The sequence below is a fragment of the Panthera leo genome, chromosome D2 (assembly GCF_018350215.1).
Source record: "Panthera leo isolate Ple1 chromosome D2, P.leo_Ple1_pat1.1, whole genome shotgun sequence".
NCBI lineage: Eukaryota > Metazoa > Chordata > Mammalia > Carnivora > Felidae > Panthera > Panthera leo.
Window position 1 is genome coordinate 3,278,272 of NC_056689.1, and position 24,069 is coordinate 3,302,340.

Below are 24,069 nucleotides of genomic sequence, written 5' to 3' on the forward strand. Positions count from 1 at the left end.
CAATGTGAAGCCGTGTACAAATTCATTACTGCACTCCGTTTGTACAGGCTCTCTTGGTTTTTAAATAGATCACTGCTCTAAAGCGTTACTTCCAAGGCAGGGTGACTTTCAAGAAAGATCATACAATTATTTTATCTGAGGAGGAAGTTAAAGGAAGAATAACAACCAAAGAATGAATGGCTTCTAATTTGGAGAGATGACAGTGATGGAAGAGAATCTTCAGACCATCCAGTGTAATTGAGGAGACCCTGAAAATCCGTGCAGGCACAAGAAGATAGCAGCTCATCATTTTAAAATAGGTCCATTTTCAAGGACCACATAAATGAGAGAGCAGGGATTTCTAACACCGTGCAAACACTACAGCTTATCTTCAAAGGATCATGAAGTATGATCAAAGCACCGGAAGACTGTCCGGACCCCGGTGCAGATAAGTCAACGCCCATTCAGAGTGCTGAGGCGGGTACCGCCCTGGGTGCATTAGAACATGGAGGCCGACCCTCACCTCTGCAAAATCAACCTGCTGTACCTCAGGGACAGAACTTGGTATTTTCACTGGTACTAATTTTAGCCAGTTTGGTGGGCATTGAGTCATGTTCCATTGGTGTTTTAATTAGGATTTCCTGATGCCTAATGAAAGTCTGCACTTTTTATATGTTTATTGGCCACAAGCTTACGCTCTTTTTTGTGGATTTTCTATTCAAGCGTCTGTCATTTGCTTGTTGTATTGTAGAAGTTCTTTATATGTTCCGAACATAATTTCCTTGCTGCATATACATACTGAAAGGATCTCCACCACTTTTTTCTTTATATTTTTACTTTCTTATTAGTGGTAATAGATAGGGGTTCTTATTTTTAATGTAGTGCAATTTATCCATATTTTTCATGGTTTTTTTCATATTTCTTATTTAATATTTGCCGATTGTAATATCTCGAAGATAGGATCTTGTTTTCTAAACTGTATCTTATAATTTGCAAGTTTTATTTCAATTTTTGATTTAAATTCTGGTTATTTGACACCCATGGCAAAATTGGTTTCAGGTGTAGAGTTCAGTGGCTCCTCACTCTTGTGATTTATATTTTTATAGATACAATCGGCACACGATATAGTAATCTCAGACGTACAGTGAAATGATTTGGTGTACGTGCGTATTTGAAATGATCACCACAATAGGTCTAGGCAACAGTCCTCACACATAGACTCAGAGTTTTTCTGTGTGTGGTGAGAACTTTGTAGATATAGTTGCTCAGCAAGTTTCACACATGTAACACCGTGTTGTTCACTGTGGTCATCACTCTGTGCACTGCACTCCTGGGCTTACCTCTCTTAAGGCTGGAGCTTTGCACCTTCTGTACCTTTTGACTGCCTTCAACCAGGGGGTGTGAAAACACACACACCACACCCATACCTCTGGCAACCACCAGTCTGCTCTCTGTACCTATGAATTCATTGTGTGTGTGTGTGTGTGTGTGTGTGTGTGTGTGTGTGTGTGGTTTTTTTTTTTTGAGGATTCTTGTTTATTTGTTTTTTTAGATTCCACATATAAGTGAGATTATATGGTGCTTTCTTATACTTATTTCATTTAATGTAATTCCCCCAAAGTCCCTCTGTGTTGTGCAAATGACAAGGTTTCCTTCTTTTCTATGGCTGAGTGATTCTCTTACATATATACGTAGATACAGTTATAGTCATAGATATAGATATAGATAGATATAGATATGCACATATGCATACCTATATACATGCACACACATACTTTACTGTAATATGTATCATAAATATGCATGTTACTCCATTGTGTGAGTATATTTGTATATCATATTTTTTTATCCATTTATCTACCAATGGACACTTAGGTTTTCCTGTGTCTTAGCTATTGTAAATATTGCTGCAATGAACATGGAGTTGCATTTATCTTTGAGTTAGTGCTTCGTTACTTTTGGATAAATACCCCAAAGTAGTATTACTGGATCATAGGGTAATTCTATTTCTAATATTTTTAGAAACCTCCTTACTATTTTCTACAGTGGCTGCACAAATTTATCTTCCTATCCACAGTGCATAAAGCCACCTGGAACTTAGATTTGTGGTTTTGGTGTGTTTATTTTAAGTAGGCTTCACTCCTAGCACAGAGCCCAATGCGGGGCTTGAACTCACAACCCTGAGACATAACCCGGCTAAAATCAAAAGTGGGACACTCAACCTACTGAGCCACTCACATGTTTCAGAATTTTGTATTATGTAGGCTGTGAAGTATGAATTGGTATCATTTTATTCCATATGTATCTTTTTTTTAAGATTTAATTTTATTATTTATTTATTTATTTATTGAGACAGAGAGAGTGCAAGGGGGGGTGGTGGGGGGAGAGAATCTTAAGCAGGCTCCACACTAAGTGTGGAGCCTGGGATCATGACCTGAACTGAAATCAAGAGTGGGAAGCTCAACCAACTGAGCCACCCAGCGCCCCCTGCCCCCATATGGATTTCTAATTAACATAGCACCATTTATTGAAGAGATCATTGAGTTCACAACCACTATTGTCTTTTTCCATGAATCAGGTAACTACCTATAGGGATTGTTTTTGGACATGATATACTGCCCTCTGGTATATTTGTTTACTCTCAAGCCAATACCACAGTATCTCAGTTTCCAAGATTTGTATTCAAGTCTAGAAACTGGGTATTGTTAGTCTTCCAACTTAGTTCTCCTCCTCCTCCTCCTCCTCTTCCTCCTCCTCCTCCTCTTCCTCCTCCCCCTCCTCCTCCTCTTCCTCCTCCTCTTCCTCCTCCTCCTCCTCCTCCTCTTCCTCCTCCTCTTCCTCCTCCTCCTCCTCTTCCTCCTCCTCCTCTTCCTCCTCCTCCTCTTCCTCCTCCTCCTCTTCCTCCTCCTCCTCTTCCTCCTCCTCCTCTTCCTCCTCCTCCTCCTCTTCCTCCTCCTCCTCTTCCTCCTCCTCCTCTTCCTCCTCCTCCTCCTCCTCCTCTTCCTCCTCCTCCTCCTCTTCCTCCTCCTCCTCTTCCTCCTCTTCCTCTTCCTCCTCTTCCTCCTCCTCCTCTTCCTCCTCCTCCTCTTCCTCCTCCTCCTCCTCCTCCTCCTCCTCCTCCTCCTCCTCCTCTTCCTCCTCCTCCTCCTCCTCCTCCTCCTCCTCCTCCTCCTCCTCTTCCTCCTCCTGCTCCTGCTCCTGCTCCTCTTCCTCCTCCATCTCCTCCCTCTTCCTCTGTTTTTTTTTTTCTTTCAAGTAGACTTCACACCCAGCGTGGAGCCCAACGCTTGGTTTGAACTCACAACCCTGAGATCAAGACCTGAGCTGAGATTAAGAGTCAGATGATTAACTGACTGAGCCACCCAGGCTCCCCCAAACTTAGTTCTTCTTTAAGACAACTTAAAATTTTAGAATCAAATTTCCACATCTATTGATAAATTTGTAAAGGACTGACAACTTTACCTTATTGATAAGACAAATTTATTGACACAGCATATCTTTCCATTGATTTAATTTTTTATTAAACAATGAAAATACAGATCTAAAATGTTCCTCATAAGGGCTTTAATCCAATTTTGACATTCATAGGCAGGAAACAATTTCAGAAGAATGGGGATCATCGAGCTAAGTGGACACAGAGATGATACCCAATCCGGTCTCAGCTTCTGGTAGATTGAGACTTTTAGTCACGCTGCTAATACATTACTAGTATTGCTTGTCATGTACGGCCAATCTTCATTACCACTGATTCTGTAATTGCAACTTTGCCTAGTTGCTCAAATTTATTTATGAGTCCAAATTCAATAATGCCCAAACTTCTGTGGTCATTCACAAACGTGCACAAAGGGATGAAGAATTAGGATCACCCCCTGTGGACACTTCTAACTAAAGCCAAACAAGGTAACACTGTGCCCATTGTTTCACCTCTCACTATAAACAAGTATCCTTTTTTGTGGTCTAACTAGTGCCACATTGTTTACACCTGTGTACCCTCTGTTGGTGACTTTGCTGTTTAAGATGGCCCCCAAGTGTAGCACTTCCATGCTGTGTAGCATTCCTAGGCCAAGAAGGCAGTAATGTACCTTCTGGAGAGAATATGTGTGTTGGACAAGTTTTATTCAGGAATCAGTTATGGTGCTGCTGGCTGTAAGCTAAGTGGTAGTGACTCAAACACACATATTAAATAAGGCGTCTTTAAACAGCACACATGAAGCAAGGTTATATATAGATTGGTTGATGAAAGTGTTGTGACCAGAGCCTTGCAGGAAGCTAAACTTGTGTCCCCCCCCCCCAGGGGTGTAATAACCCTGTATTCTCTCTAGAAGCAATGGCTCAGTATTTGTTAATTCAGTGTTCACAGTGACTTTATAGAATAAGATTACCATGGGTAATGAGAATCAGTTTTATTTACATGAAACCATGAATGCAATGCTTCTGTGGGGAAATACTGCAAATAAGATTGCATGTGAGGACAAATCTCTCTTTGGAGCACTGTTCATAATGTTTAGGTTAGCTTCACTACCATGGATCATGAGATACACAGACGGTTAACTGAGAACTGTTCATTTTTTATTTTCACATTCTAATTTATCTTATGCATCTTCTTGAAATACTGAATTTTCTTGCTTTGATTTTCTTTAACTTTTACATTTGTACGTATCTGTGCGTTTTCTGTATTTCCCAGTAGCTGTAAAATCATCTGTGGGAAAAGATATGAACTAAATAAGTAAGTGACGCCCTCAGGCAGCTGCCCAAGCCAATGATCATCCCATGCATAGAATGCCCTTCAGAAAACCAAATGTATATTTCTGAGACTTGCTGAAATGTTAACACAGAACATGCCCATCTGCATGGCAGATGTGCCCTGAAAACCGTTAATAATAATGTATAGGGCAATGTAGTTTTGTAATAAACAGCCTGTCATGTTTCAGCCCCTACATCATATTCAGAAATTTACAAAGCACCACTGTGTGGTTTGACATTTATGAAGTGTGTGTGTGTGTGTGTGTGTGTGTGTGTGTGTGTGTGTGTGTGTATATATGCTTTCTTCCGCTGGGTATAGATATAATGAACAAAATCTGTGCTGAAAACTTATATTGTTTAAAACCATGTCGCGTGTCCCAACTCCCTTTTGCTTGTTAGCAGCTAGTGAACCCTCTCACTGGAACCTCTTCATCTCTCCAGACCTTGCTTGTTAGCACAGAATGCCATGCCTTCTTTTTTCTTAGCTGTTTTTCTTATGTTAGCTTTCGACATTCCTAACACTTGCCTGTATCTGAACAGGCCAACCATGTGAGCAGTAGACCACAGATACAAGTGTGCAGGCTGCATTTTACCCCTGTGTGTCTGCGGGGGAAATTTGGAAATGAGGAGAAGATGTGCCAACATCTTTGGCCTGAACATACAAGTATGGAAGAGAACAGAACTCACCAGTCAACGCAAATGCTGAATGAATGACGTGGCATACTTCTGAGTCCTTTGCTCTCCACAAGTAAATACCACATTTTCAAAGTTGGAGTGAAAGTCTTTCTAATCCTTACTGAAATTGTAAACACAGACAGTACCCGAACCAAATGTGGTGCAGAAATCTGCTGCTGTTATAATAATGCTTTCCATTCCATTTCCAAGGCGCTAATTCTCCTTTTAAAAAGAGCTTATGTGGCTCAGTAGGTTGAAGAGCCAACTGTTGATTTTGGCTCAGGTCATGATCCCTGGGTCACGGGATCGAGCCCCACATCGAGATTCATGCTGAGCCTGGAGTCTGCTTGGGATATTCTCTCTCTCTCTTTCTCTCTCTCTCTCTCTCTCTCTCTCTCTCTCTCTCTCTCTCTCTCTTTCTCTCTCTCTCTCTCTCTCTCTCTTTCTCTCTCTCTCTCTCTTTCTCTCTCTCTCTCTCTCTCTCTCTCTCTCTCTCTCTCTCTCCCCCCCTCTCTCCCCTGCTTCTGTGCACGTGCATGCTCTCTCTCAAAAACAGAAAAGAGCTTATGTAAGTAATGAATCACTAAATTCCACTCCTGAAACCAATATTACATTATATGCTAGATAACTAGAATTTAAATAAAAAAATTTAAGTAATATGTCAAGAAACATGAATAGCAATACATTATATTGAGAAAAAATGAAAATAAATAAATAAAATGAGCTTAAAATTCTATTTAGATAGAGGTCATTCATAACTTTTATATGATATCATTATGGCAATGCTAAGATTGATTATGTATACAACTAGGCAACTGTTTCTCTTTTATTTTCCATCCAAACACATAAACTAGTAGAGTTTATTGTATAATCATATTTCAAGGAATTATATATAATTATATATAATTTCAAGGAATTATAAAAGTATATATGGTCACATAAATTCTATTGGGGCCAGGTATGTGCAGCACCCCAAAATAATCTTAAGTCCTAAAACGAGCATGATTGAAATTAAATTACTTTTTCGACCAACCTTAAATTACCACTATAAACAAATGCATGGTAAGTCCTTTTACATGTAGTCTAACACCGTCTTTGTTGGACTTTGTCACTGAATGTATTTTTATAAAGGCAACCAAGAAAATAACGTGGGGTTTATTTCGAATGACTAGCTATTAAAAATTATACCTCCTTATAAATTTTTATTTGTATATTTTAAATTTTCTGTATTTAGTTTTGCATGAGAGAGAGTGAGCAGGAGAGGGGCAGAGGGAGGGAGAGAGACAGAATCCCAAGTAGGATCTATGCTCAGCATGAAACCTGACACGGAGCTAGATTCCAGGACCCCCTGGGATCATAACCTGAGCCAAAATCAAGAGTTGGACGCTCAACCAACTGAGCCACAAGAAGCCCAGTGATGTTTCCATCTAAAGGAAACATGTTAGTGAGGAAGAGGAAAAATATTAATTGGTCGTAGTACATTAAGGCACCATAGCAGTTTTGTGTTGCCTTTTTTGAGTTTCAAAAACATTTGGACAGCTGGAGAAAAATACAGATCTTTTCACAGTTAGGGTCTTTGAATTTGCAAATACTGCAGAGTAAGAAGTAACATCCTTCAAATCATCCATTCCAAACAAATACTATATAGAATATTTATTTCTAGAAACTCAATCTTGAAAAGTCTGGGTAATAGATAATGTTGAGATTTAGAGAATATTATGCTTTATTTTCTCCTTGACTAAAAATAGTTCTTTTCATATAAAACTGCCATCCCATCACTTACACGAATCATCAGGGAGGTTTCATTTGCATCTTGGATTCTGAGATTCCAATGTGAGCTTAGGTGTTTTTGTTTTTGCTTTTTTTTCTACGTGGATAGATAATACTTCAGACTTTACATCTAGTCAACTTGAATTTCTATTATTAAACCAGCATGGAGAAAACTGTCAACCTGTCTACATAATGTAAAATTTCCAAAAGAAAATAATGTCACTGTATAGTAAAAATGCACTGAATGTTAGATAACTTGTTACATTATCAGGTGAGAGAGTCCTAAGGTTTTTCTCTTGTTTGTTTTACTTTTTTGTTTGTTTTACTTCTAAATAACTTTGATGTGGTGCCGTGGGTTGAAGTCACCATGTTTCATAATGTACAGGTGACTAATTAACTGATTGTGTTCAAACTTCTTCCTTCAGTTTAAAAACACTGGGGCACCTGGCTGGCACAGTCAGTTAAGTGCCTGAGTCTTGGGTTCAGCTCAGGACATGATCTCACAGTCTGTGGGTTTGAGCCCCGCATCAGGCTCTGTGCTAACATTAGGGAGCCTGCTTGGGATTCTCTGTCTCCCTCTCTTTCTGCCCCTCTCCTGCTTGTGTCCTCTCTCTCTCTCTCTCTCTCTCTCTCTCTCACACACACACACACACACACACACACACACACAATAAATAAATAACATAAAAAAACGTGGTTAAAAAATAAAAACTAATTGGTTTTAGTAATAGTGAATTGGTATAAGCGGTCAGTGTTCTGGCACGTTGTCCTCAGTGCGTACTGACTGGGCTGGCAGGGCTGATGACACACGAAGGCTGTGATTGTTCCAGAACATACTCGCTGTGTAGCTCTCGCTCCCCGGCCACCAGCCCACTCGCTGGTGTGAGGGTCTCCAACATCGGGCACATGGGCCCAGTTCCTCGACCTCCTGTTCCTTCCCCTCAGTAGGGATGCTGTGCCCGTGGCTTCGGGACATGAGGGACCCTGTCTACCATGAGTATATTCTGTTTGGCCCCTCTAATTCATAGTTCAATTCTCTAGAATCTATTGCCAACCTTAGGACCAAGACATTTCGTATAAAATGAGAATATTAGAAGACCATATTCCATGATGGCAAGAATTTGTTGGGGCTGAGTTGCAGCTACCAGTTCACAGAATGTATGTGCCTCTCCGTTCACCCCCAAGGCCATCAGGCTTCTCTCATTTCCGTGACCTGTGGATCCCCATACAGATTTGGATCCATACCCACTGAAAACAGAAATAAATGAGTTAACTCCCTTTTTTTTTTTTTCAATCTCTGATACAATTTCTCCATTGAGAGAATCCCATTTAACAACTACCAAGACATATCTAAAAATAAAAATAAAAAAAAGTAAAAGCCTCTGCTCTGTAGAAGCAAAGAGGTCTGTTTATTGACAAAATTCATTTACACATTATTTCAGTGTGGCAATGAAGGAGATAAAGTAATAAATGAAAGCATAACAAGAAGGTCTCCTGACTCAGATGCCCATCAGAGAATGCTCTGTTGGGTGCAGTCTAGGAGTGGGTGATACCTAATTAAGTCGAAATGTAAGTAATGAGTAGGATTCCAGCGAAAACCTGAGGACTGGAAGGTCTGGACATAGGAATGCACTCCCTGTACAGAGGTACCCCACAGGTCATGGAAAATAACAGCGAATCCCTGGGTTTCATTCAACATGAAAGTACACAGCCATGTTGCCAACACGCTGCAAGGACAGAAGAAGCCGTCAGCCCCCTCCCTCCTCTGATGGGCCAGGCACCACTGTCCCCAGCCTCTCGTCCTCAGATTTCCACAGGCGTGTTGTTTCATTGGTGTCTCTGAACGGGTTTTTGATTTTAATGTAAAGTCGCTAACTCTTTCGTACAATTTAAATTCCAGCTTGTCGATAACTTAATGCATCGAGGTTTTTTATTTAAGGAGGAACGGCAGATACATTTTCTCCACAGGGCCTAAGATGTTAATGGTGATAGATTGGTCCACAAGTGCGCCCGCTGAATGAGGGCCTTTTATTTTCCACCCAAAGCAGGGACCGTGATGATGGAAATTGCAGCCTTTGCGAGAACTCCCATGTAAGGTTTGCAAGTGTTGTCTTGAAACGCTTCAGGTCTCTGGCGGTGGACAGCTGCCTCCTGTGTTCCTTTGTGTGACAAGAGGCTGGGTGGGTGCTGGGACACTTCTGCTGTGCCCTGGATGAATGAGAAGTGACCGTGTCTTTCTCGTTTTACTTTCAGCTCACTCCGGTTGGCACCACAATATTTACAGGGTTTTCAGGAGACAACGGAGCTACAGATATAGATGATGGGCCAAACGGGCAGATAGAATACGTCATCCAGTACAATCCGGAGGACCCGGTATGTGAGCCCCCACCTGCAGTGTGGACTCTCTGAGGGGTGTTTACTGCAGCTGGTACTTACCGTATCGTCACAACCCTTACCTCCTCCAGCCACGTTAGTGTCCTCCCGCTGTTACCAGCCATCCCAGAATTACAGTCTTGTAACTATTTGTGGTATACTTCTAAAACTTTTAAGAAGGTTTTGGTGGGCTTGGGAAATAACAATTTAGAAATATTAAAAAAAAATTTTTTTTTAACGTTTATTTATTTTTGAGACAGAGAGAGACAGAGCATGAACGGGGTAGGGTCAGAGAGAGAGGGAGACACAGAATCGGAAGCAGAGTCCAGGCTTTGAGCCATCAGCCCAGAGCCCGACGCGGGGCTCGAACTCACGGACCGCGAGATCGTGACCTGAGCTGAAGTCGGACGCTTAACCGACTGCGCCACCCAGGCGCCCCAATTTAGAAATATTTATAGGTGTAACATGCCATTGTCACCTCATTTCCATTTTGTGTGCGGACTCCTAAGCATCGTAAATAAACCACCGGGGATGACGTCACCAGTGTGATGCGTGTGCTTTGTGGCTCTTACAAAGTGACATCACTGCCCCTTCTCCACCAGTGAAGCCTCAGGAAGACAAGGGACAAAGCTGTTTTTTTTAATACTTATTTTTGAGAGAGAGAGAGAGAGAGAGAGAGAGAGAGAGAGAGAAGGACAGAATGTAAGCCAGACACACTGGCTTTATTATCCTTATTTATTTTTTAGAGAGGGAGGTGCAGAGTGTGAGTGGGGGAGGAGCAGAGAGAAAGAGGAAGAGAGAGAGTCTGAAGCAGGTTCCAGGCTCTGAGCTGTCAGCACAGTGCCCGATGTGGGGCTGGAACTCACAAACCGCGAGATCATCACCTAAGCTGAAGTCGGACGCTTAACCGACTGAGCCACCCAGGTGCCCCAAGTTTGTCTTTTTAAAGATTAATTATTTATGTTTTTATTAGACCGTGGGATTTATGCACCATGTCTCCCATGGGGCTGTGAGAGTGTTTCCCCCAATATGGTACGTGAGAGAGCACGCTGATAAAGGCAGAGTTGTTCTGTGGCGACCTGAGCCTGGGCTGGCATGACCGCCCTCTGTCTTCCTCCTCCTCTCAGCCCAGACGGGTTGTCAGGGCACCGTGGCTGCCCCACAGCACTTCTGAAGTGAATTTTCTCAGTGAAAACTTCTCCTTTATGTTTAATATTGGGAAAATGAAAGGTGTTGAAGTTAATGTTCTGTCTTTACTTTTAAATTATGGTTTGGCATATAAGCTTTAAACAAACATGAAAACAAACAAAAACATTGAGCTTGTAGAGACCAAGAATGGCCAACAGGACTTACCTGCCAAATCTACCCTCAGAACTCTGAGTCGTGACAGCACAGTCTCATTTTCTTTTCTTTTCTTTTTTTTTTTTTTTCTCAAGTTAGTTAACTTACGACACCCAGTGCTCATCCCAACAAGTTCCTTCCTTAATGCCCATCCTCCCCACCCAACAGCCCCCTCCCCGCATCAACCTCAGTTTGTTCTCTGTATTTAAGGGTCTGTTATTGGTTTGCCTCCCAGGCTGTGTGTTATTTTTCCTTCCTTTCCCCAGTGTTCATCTGCTGTGTTTCTTAAATTCCACCTGAGTGAAATCATGATATCTGTCTTTCTCTGACTTGTTTCTCTCAGCATAGCCCCCTCCAGCTGTATCCTTCTGGAAGCTCAGTTGGTGGGTAGGAGGGAGCTGGGCTCGAAGGTGTGTGGCTGGCCAGTTCTGCTTGGTCCCTCTAAGCCCTGGAGTCAGGACCGGGTTGAAGTCAGCATGGGCTCCACCCTGTCTCCACTGCATCCTGATAAAATGGTTTAGTCCTCATGCTAAACTTTTGAAAACATTTGGGGAACAAAAATGGAGAACAGAAAATCCCCTGGGCATAGCAGGGTCTAAGAAGGGACTGGATGGTTTTTGTGTGTTCGTCTCACCCCCTGACATGTATGTCTCCACGTGTTTGCAGGCAGAGGCAATGAGACAGAGAAGTGGGGAAGTAATGAGAATGCGAAAGGGAAGGACAGTAAGTAGGAAGGTCTGCTCAAAAAATCGAGTGGAAAAGATCAAAGAAGGAACTGAGGAAAAAAGGACAAGAGAAACGCTTTCCCTTAACAGTAGGGACAGGCAGCTGACTTCACACCCCATGTTGGAACTGTTTGTCTTTCTTACTATTTAGGTTTTTGAAAGAATTAATCGTATGTGCGTGTCGTGTTTCTAGCTTACATTTTACGAAGGCTGTTTCCTAACTTGTATTCTTCAAGCTGTAAAAATGGAACAGCCAGGCCATGGATTTTAGGGAAAGGATTATCACACTGCATTAAAAACAAACCTATCCTGGGGCGTCTGGGTGGCTCAGTTGGTTAAGCGTCCAACTTCAGCTCAGGCCATGATCTCACGGTTCGTGGGTTCAAGCCCCACGTTGGGCTCTGTGCTGGCAGCTCAGAGCCTGGAGGCTGCTTCAGATTCCATGTCTCCCTCTCTCTCTGCCCTTCCCCCACTCACACTCTGTCTCTCTCTTTTTCAAAAATAAATAAACGTTAAAAAAAAAAAACTATCCAAGGTTTAAAAATAGTGTGAGACAAAAAATCCATTACTTAGGAGCCGTCTTTTAGAAGTTTCGTGAGGCCGAAACTCCTTGTTACCCGTGCAGTAATTCCTTCTGCAGTCTTCCCCCCTTTCAGGGATTTGTGAGCTCACCGTCAAACATAATATGTACCTTTTACTACCTGTAGTTTGGGTAAGCCCATCAGCCACATGCAGTGTCCAAATTACAGAATGAGAAGAACGTACTTGAGCCAGCTAGCACTACTGTGGAATAAATAAAGACATCCTCTGGCCATGGGCCTAATTCAGTGAGACAAAAGAATCAGACACCACACGAGCACTTACCTTAATGTTATCGGGGGGAGAAAGCATTGACCCAGCCATATCCTTACAGAGATAACCCACCTTTAAACTTCACACCGTAATATTCCAATACTGATTTCTCCATTTCAGAACAACAAATATATTTGTATTACAAATATCTTTAACCTGAAAACATGGCACCTCTGGCTTTTGTAGCCACAGTCATGATTTCTTTCATGTTAGTCCCACAGGGAATGGTAATGGTAAAAGTGTAGACTGGTTTGTTCTAATTAAAACTCTCAGGGTTTTCATTTGTCTGTCTTCCAACTGACGCTATGTTAATCACTGGCAGAAATCACAAATTAATGACCTGGAGTTTCATTCAATTCACAAACATTTTGTTTGGCCACATTTTAATTTAAATACTTTTTCAGCCAATATCTAAAAACCATGAAATTTCACATTCAAATCTAGATTTCCCTTCTCCCTGAAGAAATAGAAATATGACAGCAGGGGTTCTGGTTTCCAAATGAATCTGTCCAATGTGTCAAGTGGTCTATTTCTTTTTTCTTCTTTTCCAGCTACTATAATCCTCAGGCCTAAATTTTCTACATTTTTATTTTTATTTTTTTATTTTTATTTTTTTTAATGTTTATTTGTTTGTTTTGTTTTGTTTTGTTTTGTTTGTTTTTTTGAGAGAGAGAGAGATAGAGAGCAAGCAGGGGAGGGACAGAGAGGGAGGGAGACAGAATCCCAAGCAGGCTCCGTGCTGTCAGCACAGGGCCCGATGTGGGGCTTGAACCCATGAACCATGAGATCATGACCTGAGCTGAAATGAAGAGCTGGATGCTTAACCAACTGAGCCACCCAGGCACCCCAATAATTTTAGAGTTTACATTTCTTTGCTAAGATTTCTCTTGTTTTCCCTCGTGGTGAGCATTTTTTTATATCTCTGAGCACAGACATGGTTAAAATAGCTGCTTTAAAATCTGTGTCTACTTGTCCTGACATTGGCCTTTCCTGACTTTCTCCCTCTTTTGAAAAGGGATCACATTTCCCGGTTCATCATTGGTCAAGTTGTTTTGAGCCCTCTCCTGGACATTGTGAATGTGATGTTCTGAAGAGACTTTTAATTCTATCATATTCCTCTGAAAAGATTTTTTTGTGTGTTTTTAATCTACCAGAGAACATGGTTGGACTTAAGTTAAAAAACTCTTGGGGGTAGCTCAAATCTCAATTTAGTATACATTTTTCCTTAGTCCATCTATTATAGTCTTCCTCATGCAGGTGTGGTATGGAGTTCACCTACAGACCTGAACACCCTTTCTAAGTGGGATTTTGTCCTCTCCCTTCCTGGCTTTCTCCTTTCTGATCGCCCCTCCCCTCCCCTTCCATCAGCTTTGATTGTTCCAAAATCTATTCCCTGATTCTTCAGGCCTGATAGACTTTCTGTGAGAGTTGTAACTGGCCCTCAAGCTACTAACTACCATAAAGCAGCAAACTCACCCATGTTATCTCTTCTTTCAAGTGTGTGGCATCTCCCAGAGTGTGTCTGCTTTGGTTATCTCTTGAGGGGTATCTGGTATCCTTTGCCTTTTGTGTTTTTCCCAGAGTTTATAGGCGTTGTCTGTGGAAAGACTGAGTCAAGTAGGAGATAATCAACCATATAGAAACAGAACAATTAATGCCCAATAAGTTCCTTTCTTCAGTATACATTTAGAAGACAAGGGCACATACTTGTTTTTGCTTCTGAACCATTCTGGCCTTCCCGAATATCAGGCAACAATGATATAATCATTTCAAAGTTTTAATAACAATGGAAGAATGTGCCTCCATTTCCTTGATGGTTGTGGATCTTTAGTGACGAGTTATCAGCTCGTTTGCCGCTGGCACCAGTTTTTTCTTTTTTTTTTTTTTTAATGTTTTTAATGTTTGTTTATTTTTTAGAGAGATAGAGACATAATGCGAGTGGGTTAGGGACAGAGAGAAAAGGAGACACGGAATCTGAAGCAGGCTCCAGGCTCCGAGCTGTCAGCACAGAGCCCAATGCGGGGCTTGAACTCACGAGCTGTGAGATCATGACTTGAGCCAAAGTCGGATGCTCAACCGACTGAGCCACCCAGGTGCCCCTACCGCTGGCACCAGTTTATAACCAGAAACACTGGAATTCCAAATCTGTGTCGAGCTGTTTTCTCTTTAAGAAAGGGAGAATTGGAGGAATTGTTGAAAACCAAGGGGACATGTGTTGTCCATTTGTCTCTGTATTTTAAAAAAGAGGATGATTCTAACACAAGAACATGTTTGAGTATATCCTCATGTCTGTGTGTTCCTAAATATTAGAGAAATAACAAACATAATATCACTTGAAATTATTACGTTGAAGACTCAGCAATCATAGCAGATATCAGTTGCCATTACTATATGTCACCAGTGATCCCTTAGGTGAGTCTTGGGGATTAGCATAGTGTGTTAGTTATCTACTACTGTGTCACAAACCATCACAAACTTAGTGTCTTAAAACAACACACACTGATATTTGCACAGTTTCTGTGCCTTAGGAGTCTAGGCTCAGCTTAGCTGGGCTCTCTGCTTAGGCTCTCACAAGGTTGCAGTCTAGGTGTTGAGCATGTTGGTTCTCCGGTGGAGGTTCAACTAAGGAAGGACCTCTTTCCAAGTGAACTCAGGCTGCCGTCAGAAATTGTTTCTCTGTGGTTGTAAGACACAGGCCCTTGGCGTCTTGCTTGCTGTTGGCTAGAAGCTTCTCCCAGCTCTGAGAGACCACACTTAGTTCTTTGGCTGTTTACCCTGTGACTTCTGCAAGGAGAGTGTCTAGACCATGTCTCTTGGCAACATGGAGTCTTATATGTCATAATGCGGCCATAAGAGTGACAGCTCATCACCTAAGCTGTACCCTGATGATTACAAGCAGGTCACAGATCCTGTCCACACTCAAGGTGGAGGGTTTACACAAAGGTGCGGATGCCCATCAGGAAGTGGGGAGAGAGAGGGCTCCCATAGGGATCTGTCTGCCACACCTACTGTTACGTCATCATCTTTGAATGTCCTATAAACATCTACTTTGGAAAGTCTCTTTTTGTTTGTTTGTTTGTTTTTCACAAATCTACACAAAATAGAGGAGATAAAGGTTCTATTTTGGCTATAATGCAGGGTAAATTGAAGATGGTCACCTGCCTTGTTAACATCTTTCTTTTTTCAATGTTTTTATTTTATTTTTGAGACAGAGACAGAGTGTGAGTGTGGGCGGGGCAGAGAAAGAGGAAGACACAGATTCTGAGGCAGGCTTCAGGCCCTGAGCTGGCAGCACAGAGCCCAGCATGGGGCTTGAACTTGTGAACCATGAGATCATGACCTCAGCTGAAGTGGGTCACCTAAATGACTCAGCCACTCAGGTGCCCCTACATCTTTCTTAACCTACCTATATTTTCTTTATGATGTGAATGAACATTTATACTACATGTGAAATAAAGAAGAATCAGGCATTTTTACTAGCCAAAATCATAAAATCGTAATTACCAACATTGCAAACTCTTTTAACCCATGAGCAAATCAGAGTAGTTAACATTGAGCTTTCTTCTCTCTTGTTTCTTTTCATTTTTCTTCTCTTGTGCCATCATTGTCATTGAATTTTATCTAAAATAAATAAGGAATTGGGGCACCTAGGTGGCTCAGTAGGTCGAGTGTCCGACTCTTGATTTTGGCTCAGGTCATAATCTCACGGTTCGTGGGGTCGAGCCCCACATCAGGCTCCGCACTAGCACGGAGTGTGCTTGGGTCTCTGTCTCTCTCTCTTCCTCTTCCCCTTTCCCCACTTTCTCTCCCTCTCTCTCAAATAAAAAAAATATAAAAATACAACACAATACAACAAATAAGGAACAAATTTAGGGATTAATAGCTGCTCAGCTGATTAACCAAATTCAAAGCAAAAGCATTTGTGCTCGTTTCCAAAATGTTCTTGTTCTTCCTCTCCTTGGAGATGTGCCAGGAATGCGCTTTCTTTTGGTTGGAAGAATGACGTGTTTTGGTTAATGATGCGTGAGCTAACAGAACCACGTACAGGTCACCATCCTCCTCCTCCATTTCTTCCCTGACAACAACGTTGAAAAGGGATATTATGTAGAGATCACAAATTGCGATGCTTGGGGCTCTTGGGTGATAAAAAAAATGGTGGTAATAGAGAAGATGTTTAGATACTTGCACTTTGGTTGAGAAGTGTCCCAGGGTAACCCTAAAAATACATTAAAAACTCACAGGTGACGAGTTTCCGGGTTGTTATCAAATGACTCTGGTAAAAGCCATTCATCAACATGGAAAGTTTTTAGACACGATAGGAGTATTAAATCGGAAGCTTACAGGCAACATTCAATTTTCAGGTGATAAACCTACTATCTGTAACTTTCTGGGAGACTCAGCTGCACTACTGCATTCTCTAATTCATCTTCTATTCAAATGAGTTGATTCTGTCTCTCTCCCTGTTGGCAGACATCCAGTGACACCTTTGAAATCCCCCTCATGTTGACCGGGAATGTGGTGTTAAGGAAGAGGCTCAACTATGAAGACAAGACTCGGTACTTTGTCATCATCCAAGCTAATGTGAGTATTCATTCCCCCTCGCTTCCCTCCTGGGAGCTTAGGAATAAAGAACTCTCCCAAAATGTGTCCGTGCTCGCGGAGTGCCCGCTGGAATTTATGGCCTCACCGGGGTAGGCTGCCCACAGCATAACTGATATGTTCTGTTCTCCTAGATGGAGAATGGGACGGAATGGAACAGGAGGAGGGTTTCTACCCACTGTTCCCTTCACTCTGAGTCACATTCCCACCCTTCGGTAGTGTGGCTTTAGTTCGCCCTGAAGTGTTTCTCAAACTGTGACACAGAGTGTGACACAGGGTGTGACCTGAAGGAGAATCCCCTCGGTGCCTACTAAACACGTAGGTTCCCGGGCTCTACCTCAGACCCTCTGTGCAAACATGTCACAGGATGCAAGTGGGATACCTGAATGCTTTACTCCCTGGGGGATCGCCAAGTATGCCAAAGAAAGAGAAGAAGCGTCCGGTTGGTATTCTTTTCCCCCTTGGCTGTCATTTCTTGAACACCTGCTCACTAGATGTCAGCTCCTGGGACTGTAACCAGGATGTATGTACAGCAGGAAGGGACAAGCTGAAAACCAGTTGCTTATAGAACGTGGACTTTTGTTGTTATCTTAATAAAGCCCCAGCTGTGTGTGGATCAGGTGCTGGTTTGACACCTCAGGTATATCACCGAGGACCGGGTTTCTTCTGCCCTCACACTGGGCCCCTTTCCTGACACTTGGCCGTTTTCCCAGTGTCCTGTTCGTCAGCTGCTCGTGACTACCACAGCCTTAAGCACCACGGCTGCATTTCAGGTCTGACCGCCAGCAGGTGGAAAGGGGGTGAAACCAGGACTCTTCTTGTTGGCTGATCATCCTTCGACTGTGAGGAAACTCCTGCCCAGAGTCCTCTCCCTTCTAACTTCCCTCTGCAGCCTGGGATCACAGAGTCAGCCTAGAGAAAGGAGGCTGAGGAAGTCTTATGTAGCAAAAGGGGTGAGGTAGCCAACTCTAGATTACACCAAGTTCTGTGCATCTCCTGGTGCTGGACACACTGATAACGTGGGGAAGTGGGTGGAGAGGAGGCAGAGGGGGACCGGGAGGGGGAGGAGGAGGAGGAGGAGGAGGAGGAGGAGGAGGAGGAGGAGGAGGAGGAGGAGGAGGAGGAAAAGGAGGAGGAGAAAGGGGGGGAGGAGATAGAGGAAAAGGAAGAGGAGAAAGGGGGAGGAGGAGAGGAGGAGGAGGAGGAGAGGAATTTGTTAACAAGAAGAATAGAGCTAGTATTTCAGCAAAATTCTGACAGGGCTGGCTACAGATAGCTTCCAATATTGAAAAAGTCCACAGCAAGTGACAAGATCATGTTCCAAATAGGTTATTAGACTCTGAAGCCAGCCTGTGCCTTAAAGGATTCCTAAGCAATGTCATTCTACTCCTATAGCAGAGCATGAAGACCACTCAGAGTGGAAAAAAGAAAGCATCCTCCATCAGCTGTTATGAACAAGTTTATATGTGATAAGGTGTCACTAAATGGCCACGTTTTAGCTAGAGATATTTTGCCAGAAAGGAGGGGAAAGTTTGTCTGTGTATAATTATAATTAAATATATAATATATATTTACATTAATGTTATTTTATATATTTATTATATATAAATATATTTGCTTATATAAAAGTATATTTATTTATATATATGAATTTAATTTGCCTATTTTATATAGTAGGTAAATAGTAGATATATATAGATAGAGATCTAATTTTTGAAGCCAGATTTCTAAATTTTCGTTCAAAATTCTCAAGTCAGTATCTTGGTGTCCACGGGCAGAGATTAGAGTGCAAACAGCAGATATAGGAGAAACCAATATCTACTGGGGGGGGTCCTCTCAGAGCTCCTCAAAACCCTGAAATCTTTTTTTTTAAATAGTTTTTCTACACAGTGAAAATGAGAAGAAAAAAACACAGCTTCTCTTGTTTGACTCTGAATCTCTAATAAAATTTAAGGAAAAATAAGATTGCTGTGGAATGTATCAGTTTTTCTTGTGCTAGTTAAAATGAGCTATTTTTTAAAAAGAAGTTCAAGTAAAGTGAGCTATTTTTTTAAAGAAGTTCAAGCAAAAACATTTGAATCGATGTTTAATTTAAAATATTTTTGAAGGCTCCTGGAACAATTTGTATGCAATTTGCTAGACTGCCCACAACTGAGAGAGAGAGAGAGTGGTAAGTGGTTAGCATTTCAGGGATAAACTTATGAAATACGAGGATATGCGTGAATCAGCAAGAGGGAGGATTGGAACTGGAAATAAGTGAAAGAAAAGGTTAATTTATCTGTAACAGTTTTTATTATAAATTTAAATCCTACACTATAAAATGGGAATATTAAATATAGGAGATTATAAGCTTCTTGGTGTTTTTAAAAGCTGTCAGAGCTATATCCTTTTAATAGTTTTATTTATTTACTTATTTTTAAATGTTTATTTATTTTGAGAGAGCAAGTGGGAGAGGGGTAACGAGAGAGGGAGAGAGAATCTCAAGTGGTCTCTGCATTGTCAGCACAGAGCCGGACATGGGGCTCAACCTCAGGAACCATGAGATCGTAACCTGAGCTGAAGTCAAGAATCAGTTGCTTAACCGACTGAGCCACCCAGGCGCCCCCCCCCAAAAAATAGATAATTTAAAAATGGAATCACTATGGGAAAATTATATATGCATATGTGTGTATAGGAATATACTTTTAATCTTGGTAAACACTGCCATATTGTTTTCCAAAATATTACAGCACATCACTTTCCTACAAGATAAAGAATGGCACATTGCCTCTGCTTTTTAGATAAAATAATTTACTAAGAAAAGTGTATTGTAGGAGCTGAAAAGCTGACTCCTACTTGCTTGAGGACCGATGGTGAGCTCCCTTCCCTACTCTGAGTTCAGTGACCTCACCTTTGTGGCCATGGTGGCCACTGTGAGTATGGACAGTGACCAGTGCTACGAATCAGGACTTCTCGTCCCAGAGAGATGGTTGTTCAATGTTTACTGCTTTGTGAATACCCACGTCTGTGTCAGGGAGCAAGAATCAAGGTCCTTCTGGCCAGACCAAGTATCAAATTGACATGAAACAGATTAACAGGAGGAAATCAACATTAATAGGCATATGTATGGGAATCCACATAGACATTCCAAACACAGGCACAATCAGAAATATATGTCCTTCTGAACTAAGGAGAAGGGGGCAGGGGTCTAGGATTTTACAAGAAAACAGTGCAGTTCGTAGGGTGATAAGAAAAGCAGATGTTTGCTAATTGGCTGTTCTACATACAGAGGACTCACTCAGGTAAAATTTATCTCCAATAATTCATATTCTGTGAAATACCCCAAATGAGATTTTTCTGTGTGGCTAAGAGAGGGACAAAAGTATCTCCTGAGACACAGGGTCTCAGGGGCTTTGTGTTCACAATAACTCACATGTCAAAGTGGCACATTCTGGGAGGGGCCACTCTGGAACCCTTTCATCTATATAATTTACACTTTTATATTTATATAGGATCATGAAGTCCACAGACAGTTACATGTTTCTAGTTACATTTTTATATCCTTTGGTGTTTTTTAATTATCATTTTGTCAATGCTACGTAAACTGTCGTACAATGTAGATCACGTACATTCAAAACCTACATTTTTCTCTTGGAGTCCTAAAGACAGTTGAAATATGAACAGTTTTGATTTTAAAGTAGGTGGTATGTAAGTGGATGGACGAGTGCTTTGACCTGGCTTTGCTTATGGTACAAAGATTTGATTGATGTACAAAGGAAACTATTCTAATTTCATGTAATTAGGAAGTTTCTTTTTATCCCTGTGGACATATTAGAATTCTTTTTTTTTAATTTTTTAAATTTGTTTTTTAGAGAGAGAGACAGAGCGTGAGTGGCGTAGGGGCAGAGAGAGGGAGACACAGAATCTGAAACAGGCTTCAGGCTCTGAGCTGTCAGCACAGAGCCCAATGTGGGGCTCGAACCCACAAACTGCGAGATCATGACCTGAGCCGAAGTCAGATGCTCAACCGACTGAGCCACCCAAGTGCACCACATGTTGGGATTCTCAAATAAGCTGGAAGAGTTTTGGTTAACAAAATTAAGAAAACTTGCCACTTGTTTACTTGAGGAATATTTGCAACATTATTAATCATGGTTTAAGTATGAATGGGCAATGAGAGAATGATTAATTCTAGAAAACAGAAGGAAAAGAAATCTAGAAAAGAAAGTTCAGAGATTGTATAAAGATCCCTAGGTTTTCTTTCTGTCGAAGTTTCCAATATAGTCTGTACCACAAACTCCAATTTTGTTACGTTACCCTAAATCACAAACAAATCAAACTTATCTCCTTATACATGGATATTGTTCCAAAGCAAGCTCTCCTTTGTATTACTGTTATCCTGAAGGAAATACTGAGGACTCTTCCATACTCCGGAGCCCTTAATTAGTTGTCAGGAAAAAAAAGTTTACATTTAATTTAGACTCATAGCCAGGGTAGGGATGCCAGGGTGGCTCAGTTGGTTAAGCATTTGACTCTGATTTTGGCTCAGGTCATGATCCCAGGGTTGTGCGATGGAGCCCCACATTGGGCTCTGTGCTGAATGTGGAGTCTGCTTGGGATTCTGTTTCTCTCCTTCTGCACTTCCCACTCTCTCTCTCTCTCTCTCTCTCTAAAATAAATAAAATTAAATAAAAATTAAAATAAAATAAAATCATAGAGTAATTCTAAATCATCTTACCAATAACAGGAAGAATTTCATATTTTCTGAAATATCAAAAATCTAGAGAAGGAACGCTTAGTTGTCTTTCATAACAAGATATTCTAATTCGTAAAAATGCCACTTCTTTCTTACTCTGTCTTTTCTCCCAATGTATGAGTATTCAGATCAGTGTGTAAGCATTGTAATTATATGGGCTTGTATGTAAAACAATCTCTTCATATACTTCTGGATGTCAATTTCTGTAAACAACTTTTCAGCAGTAGCTCCCACTCTGACCTTCCCTCACCTGTCCTTCCTACTGCTTGTGGAGTTAAGTGCTGAATTTTACACCAGTTGTTCTGAGCTCCGCCCATTCTTGGGCGTACTCTGGGGAATAGGCGTGAAAGAGGGAGATGGTGATGGCACCTGATGGCTGACACAGATTTATACAGTGCCCAGTGGTCAGGGTGTGTAAGCATGTGGAGATGCAAAGTGTCATGCTATTCTGTCTACCAGCGTGCATAAAAATTAAGGAAAATCATTAAATGTCTCAGTCCAAAAAAAAAAAAAAAAAAAAAAAACACACTTTCCAGGAAAAAAAAAATCACTTCTAAAATGGTTTAGACCCACACAATCTTGTTGCTTCTTTATTTTTTTTTTCCATTTTGAATAAAACAATGTAATGGAATCAAGTTACTCTAGGATAAGTTTCGTGTTTCCAGTCAGGGATCGTCCATCTGTCATTGGTGAGCAGAGCAGGGCAAACACCCCCATGGTCCTAGGTGAAGAGTCAGGGTCAGAAGATTCAGGGCAAACCTAATTATGTTGCATTTTTTTTCTTTCCCTACTGCAAATAGCTGATAAAGTAATGAAAGAGTCTATAATATATGTATCTATGAGTGAGTCTGGGAGGTGCTTGCTGCTAGCCAGTGTGTGTGTGTGTGTGTGTGTGTGTGTGCGTGCGCGTGCGCGCGCGTGTGTGTGTGTGTTTTAGCTACAAAGCACTTGAATACTGAGTATGTAAATGTTGGAAGTCTATGCCAAGTCTTCTATGGCAGCGGCTCAAAAACAAACCAAAACATCAGCATGTCTGTTCCATACTCATTTCTTTTTTTTAGTTTTTTGAAAAAAAATAATGTTTATTTTTGAGAGAGAGAGAGAGAGAGAGAGAGAGCTCTCACACAAACGGGAGGGGCAGAGAGAGTGGGAGACACAGAATCTGGAGCAGGCTGCAGGCTCTGAGCTGTCAGCACAGAGCCCGACGCGGGGCTTGAACTCATGAGCTGTGAGATCATGTATGACCTAAGGCGCAGTCAGATGCTTAACAGACTGAGCCACCCAGGTGCCCCTAAAAGCTGTTTTTTTTTTTATGTTTATTTATTTTGAGAGAGAGAGAATGAATGAATGAATGAATGAACGAACATGAACAGGGGAGGGGCAGAGAGAGAAGAGAGAGGGAATCCCAAGTAGGCTCGGTGCTATCAGCACAGAACCCGATGCAGGGCTCTGTCTCATGAGCTGTGAGATCATGTATGACCTCAGGCGCAGTCAGATGCTTAACAGACTGAGCCACCCAGGTGCCCCTAAAAGCTGTTTTTTTTTTTATGTTTATTTATTTTGAGAGAGAGAGAATGAATGAATGAATGAATGAACGAACGAACATGAACAGGGGAGGGGCAGAGAGAGAAGAGAGAGGGAATCCCAAGTAGGCTCGGTGCTATCAGCACAGAACCCGATGCAGGGCTCTGTCTCATGAGCTGTGAGATCATGATGTGAGCCGAACTCACGAGTTGGACACTTGGCCAACTGAGCCCCCCAGGTGCCCCAGCGAAGGCTGTTTTTAATGAGGACTACCCCACTGGAGAAACCAACTGAGCCACCCAGGCGCCCCTGTTCCATCCTCATTTTAGAACTGAGATTCACAGAATTTCTTAGTATTTGCTGCAGTCCACATCATCCCTGGCTCCTCCCCGACAATATTTAACTGGATACACTTGTAAATAGAGAGCAGGTACTGAGTGAATCACAAATTAGCATTCATCTCCGCTGATCAGAGAACAGTGGACAATGAAACTATTTTCTAGAAAGAAAGCCTTTTGATTAGGATAAAGGGGCGGGGCCTTACTTCTCATCAGACGCAGGTGTTTTATTTCCTTAACACCGTCAGTTTAAATATTTGCAATTTTATAAAACTGTGCTTTGTAAAAAGTGTGGACTGTGATGATGAATCCGTTATCTCTGAGCTATTTATAAAAGTCAGTATCTCTGAAGTTCTAAGCACATATCTCTTTTTTGAAGAAATAAATTAGTTCTTCCTAGCAATATGTTGATGAA

The 24,069-nt window shown here is 41.6% G+C and overlaps 1 protein-coding gene and 1 long non-coding RNA gene across 5 annotated transcripts in view; one reads left to right on the top strand and one right to left on the bottom strand.

The window, feature by feature from the left end:
- PCDH15 (protocadherin related 15) overlaps positions 1-24,069 on the top strand; it is an 836,749-nt gene that overhangs the window by 356,242 nt on the left and 456,438 nt on the right. For all 4 annotated transcript variants that reach the window (XM_042907891.1, XM_042907887.1, XM_042907888.1 and 1 more), the window contains 2 exons: positions 9,421-9,540; positions 16,929-17,039. In XM_042907891.1, coding sequence (XP_042763825.1) covers positions 9,421-9,540; positions 16,929-17,039 — 231 coding nt within the window. The remainder of the gene's footprint in view (positions 1-9,420; positions 9,541-16,928; positions 17,040-24,069) is intronic.
- LOC122201901 lies at positions 9,183-15,167 on the bottom strand. The gene is made up of 3 exons (XR_006194370.1): positions 15,031-15,167; positions 13,935-14,066; positions 9,183-9,375 (listed from the first exon to the last, which is right to left on the bottom strand). It is a non-coding gene; the product is annotated as an uncharacterized LOC122201901 (long non-coding RNA).